The 21815-nt window shown below is 32.8% G+C and overlaps 2 protein-coding genes across 2 annotated transcripts; one reads left to right on the top strand and one right to left on the bottom strand.

The window, feature by feature from the left end:
• The first annotated feature begins 1423 nt into the window (after positions 1 to 1423).
• On the top strand, positions 1424 to 4550 carry LOC123660106 (lysozyme 2-like). The gene is made up of 4 exons (XM_045595213.1): positions 1424 to 1781; positions 2488 to 2664; positions 3695 to 3768; positions 4372 to 4550. Exons 1-4 carry the CDS (start codon positions 1721 to 1723, stop codon positions 4510 to 4512), a joined length of 453 nt encoding a protein of 150 aa, XP_045451169.1. The 5' UTR covers positions 1424 to 1720; the 3' UTR covers positions 4513 to 4550.
• A 1534-nt stretch (positions 4551 to 6084) lies between these two features.
• On the bottom strand, positions 6085 to 13004 carry LOC123660624 (low density lipoprotein receptor adapter protein 1-like). The gene is made up of 6 exons (XM_045595680.1): positions 12998 to 13004; positions 12481 to 12654; positions 10876 to 10981; positions 8355 to 8526; positions 6649 to 6711; positions 6085 to 6282 (listed from the first exon to the last, which is right to left on the bottom strand). The coding sequence occupies exons 1-6, from the start codon at positions 13002 to 13004 to the stop codon at positions 6202 to 6204; spliced, it is 603 nt and encodes a 200-aa protein (XP_045451636.1). The 3' UTR covers positions 6085 to 6201.
• Positions 13005 to 21815: the final 8811 nt, after the last annotated feature.

The following is a 21815-nucleotide window of genomic DNA, read 5'->3' as shown; positions in this document are numbered from 1 at the left end:
TATACTATTAGCAAATCAAAATTACACAAGGTTAATCAATATGTCTATTTATAAATATATAGCAATCACTTATTCTCATACCTACCTATGTAGTCTATGTGTCTCTACCTATGTAGAGTGGCTGTATTATAAAAATAGACGACACCGACTTTTGAAACTTTAAGAATGCTCTTTCACATGATCACATGACGATACATTTCAAGAAATAATATGCAAACCAACTGCTATTTTCTATTGTTAAGTTTAACTTTTTGAATACTAAATTTTCCTCTGAAACCCTTTCTACTTTTTTAAAATAAAAGTAGTCTAAGTTACTCCTTTTAACATTGTCATATATAATGAGTAATAACTCAAAATTTTGAACCTACATAAAAAAGGCAAAAAAATAGGCAAATAGACAAAATTCTTAAAATATTCGTTTGCATCTGTAATTAAACAAATACACTGTCATTATTTAATAAAAAAATCAAAATTTTAATATGATTTTCTAATTATGAGATCTCTCTCGACTTCTATGCCTTTGTACGTATATTTTGCTAAACATATTTTACTCGTACACTGTAATAAATGCGCATTTGAAAATTTCCTAGAACACGTTAAATATTATTATGCTAATGGTAAAACGCGTACCAATAAGTATAACATTTTTTAAATTAAAAAGTTTCAGTAAACCTACACACTTTTTTATCAAATAAATTAAATTGTAGAAGATCTTGGCCTTGTGAAATTCTCCATCCTATTCAGACTCTAACATCCCACAGCATAGGCCTCTTTTTCCATTTAGGAGAAGGATTGAAGCTTAATCCACCATGCAGCTCCAATGCGGGTTGGCAGATATGTTTCCCACTATGAGTAACAATCGCTATCAGGTATTTATGACAACGACCGGGACCGACAGCTTAACGTGCTCTTCGAGGCACGGTGGGGAGACCCACAAAGCCAGACATCCAAACCGGAAAGAAATATTTGTACAAATACAAATGTTCCGGCTAATCTCTGAAACGGCTGGACCGATTTTGACGCGACTTTCACTGACAGATAGCTGATATAGTAAGGAGTAACTTAGGCTACTTTTATTTTTAGAAATTTATTTATTTTAATAGCTCTGAGAACTGAACAATAACTTTTTTGTTAAATTCCAAGCGAACGAAATCGCGGGCGAAGCTCAAATAAATGTGATTCTTTTGAGTTTAGATAAATTCATTTAAATTTATTCTAATAAAAATAACATTAAAAAAGGATTGAATGATCAAAACAAATTAAACAAAGGCATAATTGTATAGCGTAAATAAATTTAGTAAATTTTATTAAAAGCTTGTGTATAAATGACCACACACACACAGGTAAGTTTGACCTTCTAGAAGAGTCAGGTGCCCAGGCTTCGCGTCGCGGATGTTACAATTCGATATGTAATCAACGGACAATTTGATCATCACATTATTCTTAGAACAACACAATATAATTTATGACATAAATCGAAGTTAATAAATTCAAATACGTGATCCATAGTAGATGTCCAATATTGCGCTTGGGGTTTTTTGCAAAATATATTAAATAGATCCGTTTATCGAAGTAAGTTTAATAGTTAAAAAGTTTTTGTGGTATTATGTCATCGTTCGAAGAATAGTTTTGTTTATGAGAAACATTCTAAGTTATATTGTGTGTGATGGAAGTCTTTATTTAAGCGTGAATGTTTATATGTTAGCGAAATTTTAAAGAAATGGTTGTAAAGATGTTATCAACAATAATATTGTATTGTTTGTTTGTGAAAGTTGTGACCGGTATGTATTTACTTTCTTTATAATTATATATTTTGTTTTTACTTAATAATAACTGATTTCTAATGTATAAAAATATAAATCAATTTTGATATTATTATTATTTTTTTGCCTTATCTGTTTTTATGGAATATTGTTAACTCTGTTCTAATTTATTTATTGGTGCTTAAATAAAATTGAAAAAAAAAGTAAAACGTGTACAGCAAACTAAGCCAACTATGGGTACACCAATTTTTTGTGTAAAGAAATTAACACGCTGCATCGTAATTTTATAAATATTTCATATTTTAAATATTATTACAAAAGACTTCTCACTCACACTCTTATAAATTGTTACATAATATCTCAAAAATATTTTTTAAATTACAATGATAAAAGTAATTTCAACATAACGATTTCAAGAAAAGCGCTTCATAAATACAAACCAATCAACTCGAGAGCTCTATTTTAAAACTCAACTCAACTTTGTTAGTATCGATGATTCAACAATTTTTTCCGATCACTTCTTTTTAGTTTTTTTTTTTTTTTTTACTACATAAAGAGTTCTACAATACAACTAGTAAAATAGTTTTACGTAGATGTCTACTGATACCCGATATTCATGTGTAAATTTTTATATAAGCAGATTTCAGAAGATTTAAATTGCAAGGCATAATAACTAAACACGTAGATCTGTATTAATTTTCACTTAAGAACTTTACATGTTTAGGTATACACGTTTCAAACTTAAACGACTCCTGTTTACGATGCCTATGTCACGTGGCCGGATGTGACATTTCCCACGGCTGCACAGACGGCTACTGCGGACCATTTTATATATCCAGGGTGTACTGGGTCGATGCTGGAAAACCTACACTACCAGATGATACCCCTGAGAGGAAAGAAGGTAAGTGATATTCTATAGAAATAATAATAATATATATATTGTTATTCTTATATCTTCATAAGCTCACATATTATCTACTACAAAAATGCTAAATTTGGTTTTAATTGTCCTAGTATACTATACGACATATACTGCAAAAGTCTTTAAGCATATTTTCTGGGCATGGAACGCTTCTCTTCCTAAGCTAAGTTATATCCGCGATGCTACTCTATTAAGGGATCATAAAATTTCTTACAAAGGAACCATGCACGTTTGACTTATGCTTCCGGGATACTGGACAACTTAGACTATTTCGAGTAACATGCATCGAATCCGGTACTTCACTAGTGCATCTCGACTTTTTACATTTATGCTTCTTGAGTTTTCAATAGAAAATGACTCATCATCATCATCATCATTCCAGCCTATACAGTCCACTGCTGGACATAGGTCTCCACAATTTTACGTCAAAAATAACGTGAACTCATGTGTTTTGCCCATAGTCACCACGCTAGGCAGGCGGGTTGGTGACCGCAGAGCTGGCTTTGTCGCACCGAAGACGCTGCTGCCCGTCTTCGGCCTGTGTATTTCAAAGCCAGCAGTTAGATGGTTATCCCGCCACCGGTCGGCTTTTTAAGTTCCAAGGTGGTAGCGGAACTGTAGTACCCTTAGTCGCCTCTTACGACACCCACGGGAAGAGAGGGAGTGGCTATATTCTTTAGTACCGTAGCCACACGGTACATAAATATATAATACAATAACATAAATGACTATGCTAAGGATATTATAATTATATCATAAAATGACTATGCTAAGAAGACTAAGCTATGCTGCTTCTAATTACTGAATGAAGCCAAGAGGCGATATCTTGTGCAAAATCTTTAGCTGCCCGACCTATAGTATTTACCACATTTTATGGCACATGTACAAACTTATAATAAATAGCAAAACTTCTTTTTGAATTCGTGCAATCACGCAATGACATGTCTAAAGAATATTTTTACTGCAAATATTAATGAACTTCTTCCATTTATTTTTTTCTCATTGACAGCTTATGAAGACTGCGCAAGAGACTACAACTGTTCGCTGAAAATCGTAGAAAGTTACATGGCGATTTTTGGAAAGGTATTTCCTATCAATCTAAGTGCTTCTTAATGTTCTGAAAAGATTATAAAGAAATGCGAACTATTTTTGAAATGGATAATTTTACATATATGTTAAACTGTATTAATACTCAGAATGGAAAGCCATTCATTAAACAGATGAAAGAAATTCGTACCTGATTCAACTACTCTAGCAAAATCAAAAATGTCTTTAATCAAAGCACTTTTTGATTGTCATTTTACAAATTAAAATAATATAATTTTATAATAAATCAATTATAGTTAATGTAATGCTACGGCCGATTTGAAATGTAAATACTGCAGAGAAGAATCGCTAAGAAACTCCGCAATTACTCTTTTACCATGTATTATTCAATAAAGTTCAAAATACACGTTTGGACATTGACCCTTAATAAAAAACGAGTGTGCTTTAGACCACACGATTGAAGTATAACTTCTGCACAATAGGACTGTGTCTTAGATATAAAAAACATAACTGACTATGAGAGAAAGAGAGAAAGAAAATGGCTCCGTTCGCCCGATCAGACTTTTCGTAACGCTCTCGTCACACAGGGTAAGCGTCCATAAGTTTTACTTCAAAATCAAAGTATTCGTTTTATATTAGGACTGCAACGGTGACGGTGTGACTGACTGTTTCGACTACATGATGATCAACCACTACGGCTCTGCGTGCTCCACGCCACTCTACACGTCGCCTCTCGGCCGACGGCGCCTCCAGCTCTACCAGCAGTGTCGATTTTATTAATTAGAAATCATTAAATAAATGTTATTAGACAAAATTTATTTTATACTTTTTTTATTTTAAGATTCACACAGAAAAGTATTGTTCATGTGATATTTTTAAGCTTTAGTCCTCGACTAAACTTTGCAATCTTCATCTCTAATTTAGGTAATAATATTAATTGTGCTTATAATGTTTCAATTGTTGTCTGAAAGATATTGAAATTAATCTCTATATAATTATTTTATTTATAAGATCTTTAAGTCATTGTCTAAATCAGTTTTAAACTATTTTGTATATTTTTTTAATCCCTACTAATATTATAAATGTGAATGTAAGTTTGTTTGTTACGCCAGTAATGAAGTTCCAACCCTGAGTTACAGTAATACCGTTGCACTGTATTATCGACGGTCACGTCAATATCCAATCACATTGACTATAGTTTTAGCTGTTTGGGATTTTTCTATATTTATTGTTATTTTTTTCTGTCATTATATACATAATGTTATAAATGTGAATATAGGTTTGTTTGCTACGCTTTCACGTGAAAACTACTTAACCGATCATCATAAAACTTGGTACACATATTCTTGGAGGTATTAGAAGTAACATAGGATACTTTTTATTTAAAAAAATCAATGCAAGCAAAGCCGCGGGTAAAAGCTAGCACCTATTTTATAAACATCGAAACACTGATACAGTATATCCTACCCCATACCCAAAGGTTATAGGCGATATGTTTGTATTTTTGTGTACAATGAATAAATAAATATTACAATTTAAAAAACAAATATACATTAGAATTAATCGCAAAGGATATACAAACAGCCAACTTACCAATACAAACTTTTTAGTAACAACATTTAATGTTACAAACATGAAACATGACGAATGAGTTAATAATAAACAAAGTATGCGAGAAAAAAAAAAATTTTTTTGTTGTAAATATCATTTATTTTATTAAAAATAATATACAGACTGGGATTATATTTATTTAAAGCTTATTATAATTCGAAAACGGATAATATTATTTTCTTAAAACTAGCCTTAATTAAAACTATAGTATCGAGTAAATAACTTTAAAAATACATTATTCAATTGTACCTATGTTTACGACTTAAACTAGCTTTACAATTACAGCTTCGTCTGAATAGATTATCTGGTTTTAGCTGTTCCGTTTTCTCCAATTAAAATATAACTAATGTCGCTCAGTGATAACCTAACATTCCCCCAGTAAAAGAATACTTAAAATCGGCCAAGTAGGTTATGAGTTCATCCATTACAAACAAATATAAAATCAAATCAATCTTTATAACATTGTTGTAGCTCCGCCCCATACCTAAAACCAACCCGTATGGATATACACTCACGTCCTTTAAATACAAAATTAATATAATAATAAACTTAACAGTAATCAATACATACAGAATTATAATGAACTAGCTGTACTCTGCGCGCGTTGCTACGCTTTATCTATGAAGAACATACAGACAAACATTCCTTATATATATATATATATATATATATATATATATATATAGATGATCATAAACCGAATAAAATGTTCTGTTATTTTTTTTTTACAATAAGCATATATCTATATCGCCCTTGCCAACTTCCTATATTATAATGACTATTGTAAAATTACTTAGTGCAATAAAGAATATGACGTATCTTCCTTCTTACGAACTGTTCCTAAACATCTAAAGACATTCAGGCAAAAGTCACGAGCGGAGTGGGAGTGTTCCAAGATTCACCGTCGGTTTCCTCTTCAGACTCATCGGGAAAATGCTCCTGATAAAATACATTTCGTGAAATTAGATTTAAGAAATACAACAAATATATGGGTTGTCTGGAAGAAATAGCTAATTAGCCATAAGTCCGCCCATTGTACTTCACTGTCTGTAAGTATCTTTATGCTTTGTTTGTAATATATTTGTGGTGTACAATAAAGTATAAAATAAAATAATAATAAATAAAATATTTATTCACATGTTAAATAAAAATTCACCCAAAACATGTTATAAGAAACCTAATAAAACCTATATACCAAGGTATATATTTTAACAGAAAAAAGTAATCATAAAAAGCATTACATTAGTAGGTACTTAAAAATTAAAAATATTTATGATCGAATTTTATAATTATTAAGTAGTTTACCCATGGAGTTACTAGACGCTTGCCGCCCGATTTCAGTGAAGAAGCTTGATTTGCTTGCCATGCCTAAAAAAAAAATTAAATAATTAATTTTTATGAAGCAACACTTATCTAGTTAAGTATAAAAAACATTTAAAAAAAACAATTGGATTATATCATGCCATTTCCGACGTGCGATCTCACACATGCACGACATGTGTTTTTAAGGAAAGAAGTAAATGCTCTTTAATAATTGTGTTTGCTCGCAAACGAAAAAAAAACCGACTTCAATTACATCGACGAGTAATACAACGTAGATCGACGAAAAAATAGTCAAGTAACTACTTATCAAAGATTACTCAAAAAGTAGTTATCAGATCTCATAAAATTTATATGTGACCACATGACAAACTAGGGATATCTTCTTTCCAACAAAAAAAGAATTATCAAAATCGGTACACCCAGTAAAAAGTTATTGCGGATTTTCGAGAGTTTCCCTCGATTTCTCTGGGGTCCCATCATCAGATCCTGGTTTCCTTATTATGGTACTAAACTAGGGATATCCCCTTTCCAACAAAAAAAGAATTATCAAAATCGGTACATCCAGTAGAAAGTTATGCGGTATAATACAACGTAGGTCGACGAAAAAAGCGTCAAGTAAAAACGCATTATTAGATATAGCTCGAAAAGTTGTTGGTAGATCTCAAATAAATTTAAATGGGACCAATTGACACACACCACCTTTCGATTAAAACAAAATTTGTCGAAATCGGTCCACCCAGTCAAAAGTTCTGATGTAACATACATAAAAAAAATACAGTCGAATTGAGAACCTCCTCCTTTTTTGGAAGTCGGTTAAAAATTATTATCACACGTTTCATTTCATCAATCCATCAATCATTGTCAGAAATTAAGTAAGAGTTCATTATTAATAATTTGGGAATAGGTAACCAATTTTTTCAATTAACAATAAAAAGATTTTGTAAGGCTGTCACATTTCTATCTGCCCTTTATTTATTTATTAACAAACAACTAAACAGAATAACTCGTCAGCTTTAGAATTTTATAATAATCCTAGCCGACCTGGCGAACTTCGTACCGCCTTATTTTTCTTTTCTTGAACATAATAATTAGATGTATATATATACACATCATACATACAGAAATAATATAGCCTATTTATTAAGTTGGTGTGCAAATTTGATTAAAATCGGTTAAATAGTTTAGGAGTCAATCGCGAACAAACAACGTGACATATATATTAAGATTAATTTTAATTACAAGTTTTGTTTTTTTATATTCACTAATATTTAATGGTCAATGGTAGCTTAATGTCTGCGATTAAGATAATAACAGCCGATTGACGTACATTTTATATTTACACCCAGATTCGGGATGTGAATTGAACACACAATAAAAAGCAAAAGGCAAGGTTGCTAGGGTGTTTATATCAGGGGGCCATATGTTTATCAAAATTTTAAAGCTCAAGAGTCGCTTTACGCTTTACGCTTACGTTCATCTCAGGAACTACTAGCTCTAATTGAATAAATCTTTTTGCGTTTGATTGTACATTTACCGAGCTTATATATAGGCTATATAATATTTTAGTAATTTTCAAGCCGCGGGTTACAGCTAGCAATCTATAATTTTAGCTCACGTTCTTATATTGAAAGGAAGACATTTTCACAAAAAAAGACCAAACAGTAATGTAATCATTATGAAATGCTCACCTGATAAGCATCATTGAAAGCGTGTGCCAGCGACAGAGCGAGCGCCCGCGCCTGCTTCCTCCTCGCGCACACAAACACGTGCACCACGTGGGCATCGTCACCGTCCGCGGTCTTGCCTTCCACCACCGCAAAGACGCGGGCATTCGCCGCGTCCGCGGAGCAGTACGAGATCCTAGGAATACCAATTTTACTTAAGAGTGTATGCTACCTCAAATTACTTATTTTCCACTCGGCAGGATGTCCATATCTTCCAAACTACTGAATATTTTAATTTGAAATTTATGTATGGTAAAGTTCAGGACATAAATTATCTTTCATATGTTTCAAAAACACGATTCCATAAAATTTTCTCGATACAAAAAAATCGCAAAGTTACCTCTATTTTTGTATTAAAACCTTAATATCTCAGTAAATATAGAAGTTATGGACTTGAGATTAAGCATGGTAATTGAAATAAGTATAAACAACATTTTATATGTTGCGTTTTTTTTAAAATAACTATTGGTAAAGTTTGTGGGGAGAAAATACATATAATTCGCGCGATGAACAACCAAGCGCTCTCAATTCTCATGTGTTTTTAGTAGGAGTGAAATCTGAATTCGAGCTGAGGTAGTGTAGCCCCTTAAGACCTCCATTAAGGTACAGCACAGCAGGATATTTAACCAGCTCAAAATCTGGAACTGCCCGATTGGAGAAGTACCTCAACTTTAAAGAAGGTCTTAGGAAAATAAATCTAATAATAATAATAATATAAGTAGTATTGTGTTCCTTTGATGAGTAAGGTGGCCAACTTCTGAGAAGGGTCGACGGTAGAGTCGTCTATAGGCTACGGTAACCACTTACCAGGTGGGCCGTACACTTGTTTGCCACCCTTTTCATAATTATAAAAATGACCTTTTTTACTGATTACTGTTAAGTTTATCTCGCACATATCTTACTGATAAGTTTTATCAACGGGAGGTAAAAAAGTAAACCACAACTTTTAGAATTATAGACAAATAGAAATGTTTATATCTTTACCTGTGAACTTTAATGCTAAAAATTAAATTTATTTCTCATTGTATCTTTTAGATAACGTTGCACGTCCGATAGCTTTACCAGAAACCGGTAAAACTAGCTCTTGGAGATTCGCGATTATTTACATATATTTATTTATAACGAATTGAAAAACGAAGCAACGGCTAAACCGTTCCATCAGGCGTCTTATTGCTAACACATCGTTCTCTATAACACAATCCTTAATCTTAGTTTAAGATACTAGCAAACAATGGAACAATAATATTAGTTATATTTCACATATTGTGTAGCTGAGGAGAAAGAAGATTGACGAAGCTAAAGAAAACTATTTATTAGCAATTACGTTTTTAAGCATGCCAAAATACGAAAACGTCACTGCGATGATTTTGTTTATTTCATAAATATTAAACATTTAAATATTATGATTTATCTCTATCTTATTGTTTACTATTATATCGGCATAGAAAAAAATTTGGGACAGACCTAGACGCAGGGATTCTATTGACATCCTTTGGAATCTTCAAGTATTAAATGTTAACACTAAACTACAAAGTTTTGAAATATCAATCTTGAATTTTTAATTACATGACTGTACCACCGGCAAACAGATGTCTCAGAGTTGATTTATTGACACATTTTTTTTATCGCAAGTACAATGTTCTTGTAACGAGACAGACAGGTCAGAGATAGATAAAAAAGTCAATGATTTTTATAATGTTACATAAATAATAATAATATACTGTATTTAAATATCTTGTAGAGTAATCACTCCCAACTTAATCTCGTTGTTTATCCCATGGTTAAAGCCTGTTAACATATTTTAACCTTATCCTGTCACGTGTAGAATGCAATGGATCTACTGGATTTAAAACATAACTCCTTGAATAATAAAATTCACCAATGATAATGACATTTTAAATACATTCCAAAAATCATGAGATTAAGAATAAAGAACAAATATCTTCATGGTGGGCAAAGCCACTTGTTTTTCTGTAACAAATATCTTTCAAATATTCGGTTAAAATCATTTCGATATTTCAAGTCCATTAAATATCCCACTGCTGGGCATAGGCCTCTTTTCCTAAGTAGGTGAAAAATCAGAGCTTAATCCACCGAGCTGCTCCAATGAGGGTTGGTGGTAATAGATAGTAGATAAGATAGAAGTAAAGATCGCTATCAGGTCAACACGATAACAACCGGAACCGACAGCATAACCTGCTCTCTGGTGCACAGTGGGGAGACCCACAAGGACTGCACAAACACCCAGACCACTGCAAACACCTGTATGACCAATACAAATGTTTGTCATGTGCGGGGATCGAACTCGCAACCGCCAGCGCAACAGGCACAAAACCAGTGCTGTGACCGTTGCGCGAACGCGGCGTCGGCTATGAATACAAACAATAACAACAGTAAACACAATCCAAACAGTAACTATTGTTTGGTAATATCTGCGTTTCCTAATGAGCCAGAAATTTTTAAATATTATTTGTATAATACACACCTATAAATAGAAACGCTAAGAACGTTTTCTTGTGTATCTGCGTCGGACACCAAGATGCCTTTAGGACTAATATCCAAATTCACTCTCTGAAGCTTTTTATTCAAGGCTGGAAATGAGAAAGATATTAGTAAGGAAGCATTTTGTATAATAGTAACCATAATCAAAATAAAATTAATATGTGAACCTAGTTTGGTGTCAATTTAATTAAACGGTGTTTTAATTTTAAACTAGCACAAAATTGTGTCCTAAATATTTAAAAAAAAAATTAAGTAATTTGGAGTTTTAGCTTTCTTTTTTAACCGTCTTCAAAAAAGGAGGAGGTTACTCAATTCGACTGTATATATATATTTTTTATGTGCGTTCGGGGATGACTTTGTCGTTTATGAACCGATTTAAATAATTCTTTTTTTCTTGGAAAGGAGATATCTCTAGTTTGGTACCATGATAAGGAAACTAGGATGTAATGATGGGATTCCAGAGAAATCGAGGGAAACTCGAAAATCCACATAACTTTTTACTGGGTTTACCGATTTTGATAATTTTTAATTTAATCGAAAGCCGATATTTATCATGTAGTCACATTTAAATTCATCGAGATCTGATTACAACTTTTGGAGTAATCTTTGATAATGCGTATTTACTTGAATAATTTTTCGTCTACTATGTTGTATTACTTGTCGATATAATTGAGTCGTTTTTTTTTTTCGTTTGCCAGCAAACACAATTATTATTAAAGATTAAAAAACTAAATCTGAATATCTATATTTATTTTTTGCTTTTATTCTGTATTTCAAACTCTAAACAAAATTATACGTTTCTATAAAATGGATCATGATCTGATTAGGATATCAATGTAGTTATATATAGATTAATAAAAAATACCTTTTTCCACATCAAAAATTTAGTTACATAATTTTTTTAAATATATTTATTATAATCCTAGTGGGGCGCGTTGAGTGTGAAGCGTTTATTATTTACTTTTATCGTTCACAGATGACGCACAAAGATCATACAATGTTTACTGCTTTAATGATAATAATTATAGCTAATATTATTTATTTCACTAGATACTTCAACTTCTAGTTCTAGACGTTTCACTTACCAATTATAATTCGACTAAAAAGCAAATAAATACAGGTACTTATATTTAGATAGACTCTAACGCCTTTATTTTAGTTAAATTTCAACTTTCAAAGATTCTATCAGGTACCTCGCCGGGTACTGACAAGGAAAATAATTGTGTTTAAACAAAAAACCTACTCCAATTAATATCTACAAGTATTACATTTTATTACTACGCATTATTAGGGATGAAATTCATAAACCACTCATCAGATCTGGCTTCAATTTAAATGGTACCACACACATGACATAAGTACCAGCTTTCCAATAAAAACGAATCATCAAAATCAGTACACTAGGTGTACTGTAAAAACTTATGAGGTAACACAGGAGAGTTGAGTAAGTATGAGGTTCAGTCGAATTGAGAACCTCGTTTTTTTAAAGTCGCTAATAAATCTTTGAATTATTAAAAAAAACTAAGAAAACTTAATGGTTATGATAATAAAAAAAATAGTTCTAGTGCAATGTTAAAATTGTACTGACTCTTTGCTGTGTGTAGGGCGGATCGCACGGCGAGCGCTGTGGCCGGGGCGGACGCAGCTCGCTCCACGGGCGCCACCCCTGCATATCGAACCTCGGAGCTGCTCCTCCCGTCGTGAGCTTCCCTCCACCATCCCTCTCCCTCGCACTCCGCCAGAGCCCATTCCTCGCATAATTCTATTGAAGAAAATGAAATCAATGAATAAAAATATTTTGTTATGCTTACGTTAGCAGGGATTAACTTTAACGGTGGTTTTCTTTCTAACTTTTACTCGATTCTCGAAATTACTAATCTGATTTAAGTTCATAAGTGTTTATCTCATTCAATATATTATATTACATATAATATATTGAATGAGATATGTATATCATACAATATATTTTATTCTTCTAGATAACAATAAACTAGAGCTAAAATAAATCTGCCCAGAATGTTGTCATGTCGCTCGTGCGATAAACTAATCGTCGACTGCTACGATTTCCTTAATGGCGTCGTAATAATATCATTATTGGCTATTACCTATCATTATATCGGAGCGTAATTATGAGATCGATTCAGTTTCAATTAATTCGAGAAAAATAAACTTTCAATATTCAATATGTTTCACGAGGTAACAAAGCTTGTTTAATAGTTTTACTAAACGAACTTGAAGAAATAAATACGTGTCGTGACGGATGACTGATGAAAAAGCGTTAAGAATTATACCTGATACTAAAACTATGAAACATAGTAGTTGTAGTGTAGTAGTTTGTGTATTATTTTTTTTAATCGTATTATCAGGATTTTCTCATCTTACGGCCACTTTCAATTTTCTATGTCTTATTTGCTTACTAGAGATAGAATTTTGACGTAAGCTCCATACAAACTATTCCTAGTAGGCGAAATCAGGGGTATAGATTATTGACAAGTATAAATGTGTTTGCTGGCAAACGAAAAAAAAACCGACTTCAATTACATTGACAAGTAATACAACGTAGGTAGACGAAAAAATAAGCAAGTAAATACGCATCATCAAAGATTACTCCAAAAGTTGTAATCAGATCTCAATGAAATTTAAATGTGACCACATGATAAACATCGGCATCGTACACCCAGTAAAAAGTTATGCGGATTTTCAAGGGTTTCCCTCAATTTCTCTGGGATCCCATCACCAGATCCTGGTTTCCTTATTATGGTACCACACTCAAGATATCTTCTTTCCCACAAAAAGAATTACTAAAACCGGTTTATAAAAGACGAATTTATCCCCGAACATACATAAAAAATATATATACGGTCGAATTGAGTAACTTCCTCCTTTTTTGAACTCGGTTTAAAACAGCCTTCAAGTGATTGACGATTACGCGATTGATTTTTTACGCGAAATCACACTATTGAAATCATTTGATACTAAAACCATTATGATGCTATTATGACAAGACTAAAACATCCATTATGAAGATATTGATAGCTAATCTGCCATAATTACGATTCGTTTATAGTTTAAGTGATGTACTTAATTTAGATTACAATTAGATTTTGCGTTATATGTCTAAGTAGTAGGTCATCCCTGCTGAAAGTTCCAAATAAAAAACGATCATTGTATGGGAAGTTATCGGAATCCAGATAGCTCTATCTGGATCCAGATATCCCAGATAAAAACATATAAAAATTATATGAAAATTGTATAATAATTTTGGATTCCCTGTTTCAAACAGACAATCATTTACAATAACTTCCCATACAGTCATCGTTTTTTATTTGGATATTTCAACAGGGATAATTGTTATAAGCCATTAAACTTCTCTGTAATAATAATAATAATTAATTCAGACATTTGTCCATATTTTTGTTAGTTACATTTTTTTCCTAAACTATGTTAGTTTAATATCCGTCGAGACATGAGTTAGTAAAAAAAATGATATATGAAGAACGTCCAGTAACGTTGCGAAGAAGTAAATTGCAACAACTTAATGTCAAATAAATTATGTAAACTCCATTAAAAAGCGCCGCGTAAAATTATGGAATTATTAAAATTGCTATTATAAAACACAAAGTCGACAGTACTGGTTATAGTTAGAAAATAATTTGCCTGCGCAACTGAATAGCAATTGATTGCTTTGAAACTGAACATAAACGCTGGTTTAGCGTAAATTATTATCGCTTGTTTCGTAAGCAATCATGTCAATAAACAATCACGAAAAATTATAAATACCTAATGGTCGCCCAGTGGTCGAAATTCAACCAACATTAAAAATTTAAATTAAAAAAAAAACCAAAAAATGATGAAAATAAAAAACCTTTTTTTTTATTTTTCTATATTAATACAGACTTTGACAATCCATAAAAGAGTATAATATACGTGTGTGTCAAATACATGGTCAATAATTATTTGTTATTAATTTACGTTTCAGCCTGTAATATCCCACTACTGGGCATAGGCCTCTTTCCCCATGTAGGAGAAGGATCAGAGCTTAGTCCACCACGCTGCTCCAATGCGGGTTGGCGGATATATTCCCTACTATGAGTAACGATCGCTATCAGGATTTATCAGGAGTTATTAATTTAATGTATATTTAATGTATATATATTTTTTGAATATTAGCATTCTGCACTCCTTCTCAATATATACTATAAGTGTGCGCAATTTCATACTCCTCCGTTCACGCAATTTTCGTAAAAAGTGGTACAAAGTTTTTGCTTCACGTATTAATATATAGATACTTATAAAGAATATTAAGTTGGATTAACTAGATCTAATACTAACTGGTGTTGCAAATGTGATATTGAGTTCGTTTCTTCCACACTCATGGCTCAACTAAATGACCGGTAGCCATGAAATTAGTGATGCTGATGACGTAGACTCAAAAAAATTCGTTGTTCCTCAGTTATTATAAAAAAAAAACTACAACTAAATCGTGGTGTAACCGAATCTTTACTAACTGTAAATATAAATAGAGACTAAAACATGACAAAATTTTAACACAAATAAGTAAAATAATAAAATAAAGTCTCAAAAATTTATAAAGTTGCACTTATTAAAATTTCACTGCCTATATATATATATATATATATATATATATTGTAATGTATGTTACCTCATAACTTTTTACTGGGTATACCAATTTTGATGATTTTTGTTTTAATCGAAAGTAGTTGTAATTTGACACGGCAAGTGCTTTTTGAGTAATCTCTAATAACACGTATTTACTAGACTATTTTTTCATCTGCCTACGTCTTATTACTGTATATTAACCAGTATGTTGATATTAGCTAGACAGAGAAAGAAAAAAAGATGAAAGATGTCAATAATTCGTGTAATCTATTAATAACATATAATAAACTGAATCCTACTAGCTGAAATCTGAATGTGTGAGTGATATTTGAGTTAGTTGATGAATCTAAAATTATCAAAAATAAAATTTATTTATCTAGTATTATGATTTGAGATTCAATCAGTACCAAATCAATGTACCTATTAAATAATTATAGGATATAGATATATATAGGTACTTTACACCAACTCCAGTGACGTAGCGAACTTAACTCACATCCGTGCACAATACCTACATTTCCCCCCCCCCCCCCCCTCCCATTATAAAAGGATATATAATATTACCAGCTATTTTTTATTTTGCGGACTACTTCGATGGCTCCTAAGTATACTGAGTCAACTCTACTTCGACTTTATTTTTTTGTTACATGGATAGATAGGAAATGAAGTAAATGTTATTAATATCTTAAAAAAATGAAATAGTCAAAAGTTGTTAGTTGACTCAGTATACTTAGGAGCCATCGACTTGGCGCCCCTTTGTGAGTAGCGCCTGTGGCATTATCCCCCTTGACAACCCCCCCCCCCCCCTACACCACTGGTATAAACTACAATCAGTTTTACGTAAAGAGTAACAAGCATCCATTAGTTTAGTGGACTCTGATATTTTTAATACTAGTTGAATATTGTTTTTATAACAAGAGCTTAAAAACATTTGGGGTAAACACACGCAAATACATAACGTTTACGAATACATATTTATCTAATACTATCTAGGTCAGACAGATGATAACGAAAATAGGCCATAGGTCAGTATATTAGGCGCAATAACACTAACGAAAGACCATAATCGCCTGTAATTTTATTTAATAGGCATTATGCGCTGGATGCTGGTGACCACCCATTTAATACATTATTCTAATAGTGTATTTACTTATATTGTTCTCTTATATATATAGTATCACAATTGGACAAAATCATTGGAAAACCTTAAGAACTCAAACGGGGAAATCTCATGAATTTTCGTTTACCAGCATGCAGCTAAAAAAATGAAATTTGGATCCACTATATCGGTTTAAATTAAGCCAAAGAGCCGCTGTTACTAAAGAAACTTTTTTTTTAAATAAGATCACGTATCAATTACTGATTTTTGGAAGTTATACTTCTTCTTTAATATAATAAATATATACAATGAGAGTAAATGTTTACGATGCGCGCGCACCATCACAAAAAACCGACACCTTGAGTTTAGCTAGTCAACGAAGAAGAAGTTAGCAAAGTGAAGTTAGCTAGCCAATGAAGTGTAACATTTTACGTGCGTACATAAGTACACACAAACTTTTTTTAGTATTTTGAAACATTTTATAAAATAATGATAAATACAATACAATACAATACAAATATATACTTTATTGTACAACCAAAAATACTTATCATAGAAATCAAAAACATTTAAGACGAAATATTTAAACTAGAATTAGATTGAAACTAGATTATTTTTTGTCGCTGCATTGATAACAAACATTGATATCAGTTTATTGAGGTTTTCCTCTAACAACTAACTACGCATCATTTCTACTTTTCCATGTACTTACAAATGTTAAATTACTAACTCTAATAAATATAGAAATTTAAATAAAAACAATTACCGCGTGATTAATTCACCATGTTTGGAGCTGTCTAGTCTGAAGGTATCCATTTCTACTAATTTTTTTAAAGTCTAAAAATACAAAAGTTGTCAATCTGGACTCTTTTGTTTGTTTTACCCTTAGAAATTCAAAAGAAAATAAGAGATATTTCTCTAAAACTCAACTTGCTCAAATTAAAAAAAAAATCGGTTTTGACAAGACACCGCAGATACTACCTAGTAGGCTTTAACTTAGGATGTTACGCTTACGCCGCGCTTCGCAGGAATGAAATAAAAATATGTTATGAATTTATATTTAATGCAGAATGAAATATATTGTTATAATATTTTAAACTAAATATAGGTATATACTAATAATTGGTTTATTTTTTGTTTCGTATAGGACAAACTAAAAAACTTCTGAAACTATGCTTTTCTATTACTTACTGACATAAACTATATTTTATGAGAGAAAAAAGAATCAAAAAAGGAAGAAAGAAAAACAAAAACAGCCAAAATTATCAAACCTAAGCTCTAGTACATAATAAAGCCGGAAGAAGATGAAACAGATAACATAAAAAAATAAAAAAGTACATAACCGGGTCATAACGCTTATCGCCTATAGAGTGATATCTTCCAGGCAGCCGGCTTGGCAAGGACAATACAACCAATAACAATGCTACGGAAGGATATACATATTATCATAAAAGTTAAAGTGTAATATGTGATATTAAAAAATAACAGAAAACGAGACATTTTAATAAAAGGGAAAAAAATGCGTATCTGCAATTCACACACTGCAGAAGTGAAACTTCTGGAAAGTAGCCCAAAGAATATAAAATACCGTGTAATTTGTCAATTATTATTTATTCTTTTTTAATAATAATACTAAGCTTTATTTCAATAAACATTTTTAATGTTGTATCAATTCTTTAATCTTTAAAGAAATAAGCCGGAACAAACAAACAGACAGACAAACAGACAAAAATTGTAAAAAATGTTATTCTGGTATATGTACCCTGTATACATATGAATTTAGTAAAAAGCTGTTATTTTATTTTTTGTGCTGTGTGGCTACGGCACTAAAGAATTTAGCCACCCCCTCTCTTCCCGTGGGTGTCGTAAGAGGCGACTAAGGGATAACAAGGTTCCACAACCACCTTGGAACTTAAGAAACCGACCGATGGCGGGATAACCATCTAACTGCTGGCTTTGAAATACACAGGCCGAAGACGGGCAGCAGCGTCTTCGGTGCGACAAAGCCAGTACTGCGGTCACCAACCCGCCTGCCCAGCATGGTGACTATGGGCAAACACATGAGTTTACGCCATTTTTGGCACGAACTTGTGGAGGCCTGTGTCCAGCAGTGGACTGTATAGGCTGTAATGATGATGATGAATGATGTTATTTTAATATTACAAACAGACACTCTAATTTTATTTATTTGCATAGGTATATAATAAATGAATGTTTGTCTGCATGTTCTTTACAGAATCGTAAGCTATACATTTGATCATGTCATGATCTTCAGCAAAGAGTTGTGAGCCTAAAAAGGTTTCTGAGTTGGTACGACAAAAAAAAATATAAAAAAAGCGTAGCAACGCGCGCCCGTTACAGCTAGTATTCATTTCAGCCTATTGCAGTTCGCTGCTGCACATAGGCCTCTACAAGTTCGCGCCAAAAATGGTGTGAACTCATGTGTTTTGCCCATAGTCACCACGATGGGGTTTGTGACCGCAGAGCTGGCTTTGTCGCACTGAAGACGCTGCTGCCCTTGTCTTTGGCCTGTGTATACCAAAGCCAGCAGTTGGATAATTATCCTACCATTGGTCGCTTTTTAAGTTTCAAGGTGGTATTGGAAGTTGGAACTGTATTATCCCTTAGTCGCCTCTTACGACACCCACGGGAAGAGAGGGGGGATGCTATATTCCTTACTGCCGTAACCACACCGCTAACAGCTAGTATTAGTATAGATTAAACCGCGATGTATGTATGTCTAGTTAATAAGAACATTCAGACAAACACATTAGCTTTCATAAAAACACGCCTAAGTTCATCGCACTCAGAATAAATAAATCTTAACGGATGAAATGTGAGCAGTTATAATTACGGCGATCATAAACCCTAGATAAACGACTATTGACTCTAGAAAGTAGGCATTTCTTAAGCGAGTTTTTTCTTGTTCATAGAAAGCTAACTATAAATGTGTCAAAGTCTATATTATTTTTTGCTAGACTAGACTCCGCGGTGGAGTAACGGTGAACCTTACTGGCGAAAGCACGCGACTAGAATTGTTACGATTAATAAACTTGTTTTAAAAAAATCTATAAAAAACCTTTTTTATTACTATGAAATTTAAACATTTCTGTTCTTTTATTCGATATATAATGACAAGTGAAATATGAGAAGGTTGGTTTCAAAATTAGTCGTGCCCACTTTTCTACAAGTCCTCCTACGACATTTTAATGACTACATGTAAATTAGACTATTTCTTTTAAATAGGAACAAAATATATAATATTATTTTTAGGACTTTACATTATTATCGTTTTAAAATTAATTAAAACGGATAAGTTATTTATAAATTGGTGCGAAGCACACTTTTAATAATTACCACTTACCACACGTAGATATCTTCGTTAATCTTAATTGCTTAATATTTTATATAACAAAAACAATGAAAAAAACGAGTGTGCTTTATAGACAACACGACTGAAGTAAAACTTCTTTAGGGCCTACAGTAATATACGAAACGTAGTTACGTTAAGACACGTTTATACGTATTACGTTAAGAGACAGTTGTCTCTTTCTATCTTCACTAACTTACACACATCTCTCGCCTTGCTCGATCACAGTACTTTTCACGCATTCACTCCCCAAAGTCAAGCGTGCGTAAAGAGGTTTTATATCAAAAATCCTTTTCATAATTTTCTTATAATAAGTATTGCGATAAAGCCAGTACTGCGGTCACCAACCTGCCTGCCCAGCGTGGTGACTATGGGCAAAACACATGAGTTTACGTTATTTTTGGCGTAAACTTGTGGAGGCCTATGTCCAGCAGTGGACTGTATAGGCTGTAATGATGAAGTATTGAGAGCATTCATCTATCACATCTTACGATGTTACGATTATGTTTACAAACATAATATATGAGTAAAAGCTACTCAATTCGCAAGCGTTATCAATGTAGGATTCTCTAGCCTTGAAAAGGACGTTGAATTGTCAGTTTAAACTGTAATTCTGCGAAAACATAAATTTGCACGAATTGATTTAAATTATGCAAATCTATAAAAATAGCAAAGAATCATTGAAATGTAATTTTTTTTATAGAGTTAGGTCGCTTACTATCAGGCTCACCTGATTACCGTAGCTTATACGCCAGCAACACCAAAAACATTGTTGCGCGTTGCCGGCCTTAACACCACCCCCCCCCCCTCCCCCCTCACTAGGAGTTCTGGTCACTTTTCTCACCACAAAAACTCAATACTTCTTGAAAGCAGTATTATTTAGCTGTTATCTTCGGTAAGGTCGAGATACTTCCCCAGATGGGCTGTTCAAATTTTGAGCATGATATTTCCCGCTGTGTACTACCTATGAATAGTTTACGAAAGGTTGTGCGAAATCGAACCATGTATTTTTTTGAGTTCTTTATTGTGACACCGTTTGTATAAAAGGAATTTAAAAAATAAATCGATGAATTCCAGCAGACACATTGCAATTAAGATGTCACATCACTGTATGGTTACGACAGTAAAGAATATAACCACTCCCTCTCTTCCTTCCCGTGGGTATCGGTAAGAGGCGACGAAGGGATAACACAGTTCCACTACTACCTTGGAACTTAAAAACCGACCGATGATGGGACAACCATCCAACTGCTAGCTTTGAAATATACAGGTCAAAGATGAGCAGCAGCGTCTTCGGTGCGACAAAGCCAGACCTGCGGTCACCAACCCGCCTGCCCAGCGTGGTGATTATGGGTAAAACACATGAGTTTACGCCATTTTTGACGCGAACTTGTGGAGGCCTATTTCCAGCAGTGGACTGCAATAGCAATTGTTAGATCTCAAATAAATTTAAATGGAATCAAATGACACGCACCACCATTCAATTCAAAAAAAAATGTCGAAATCGGTCCAGCCGCTCATAAGTTCCGAAGTAACATAAATTAAAAAAAAACAACCGAATTGAGAACCTCCTCCTTTTTTGGAAGTCGGTTAAAAAATCAATCAACACCATCTAGAGTTACTCTCTAAACATACGATCATTGAATTGGTATAATTGTCATTTTCAATTCCAGTTACTCAATTCGACCGTATATTTTTTTATGTATGTTTGTGGATAGCTTTGACGTTTATGAACCGATTTTGATAATTCTTTTTTTGTTGGTAAGGAGATATTCCAAGGGTGGTACCATGATAAGGAAATCAGATCTGATGATGGAATCCCAGAGAAATCGAG

The sequence above is a fragment of the Melitaea cinxia genome, chromosome 15 (assembly GCF_905220565.1).
Source record: "Melitaea cinxia chromosome 15, ilMelCinx1.1, whole genome shotgun sequence".
In the NCBI taxonomy this organism is placed as follows: domain Eukaryota; kingdom Metazoa; phylum Arthropoda; class Insecta; order Lepidoptera; family Nymphalidae; genus Melitaea; species Melitaea cinxia.
Note: the sequence above shows the minus strand (reverse complement) of the source record. Positions and strands in the feature narration are given on the sequence as shown.

What these genes read in the sequence shown, in the direction of transcription:
- LOC123660106 (XM_045595213.1), top strand. Translation starts at nt 1,721, where the DNA reads ATGGTTGTAAAGATGTTATCAACAATAATATTGTATTGTTTGTTTGTG. An exon ending in GTTTGTGAAAGTTGTGACCG is followed by an intron (nt 1,782 to 2,487) that starts GTATGTATTTAC and finishes TTACATGTTTAG; the next exon opens with GTATACACGTTTCAAACTTA. An exon ending in TACCCCTGAGAGGAAAGAAG is followed by an intron (nt 2,665 to 3,694) that starts GTAAGTGATATT and finishes TCTCATTGACAG; the next exon opens with CTTATGAAGACTGCGCAAGA.
- LOC123660624 (XM_045595680.1), bottom strand. An exon ending in CGCCCTACACACAGCAAAGA is followed by an intron (nt 10,982 to 12,480) that starts GTCAGTACAATT and finishes TCTCATTTCCAG; the next exon opens with CCTTGAATAAAAAGCTTCAG. An exon ending in AGCGTCTAGTAACTCCATGG is followed by an intron (nt 6,283 to 6,648) that starts GTAAACTACTTA and finishes GTATTTTATCAG; the next exon opens with GAGCATTTTCCCGATGAGTC.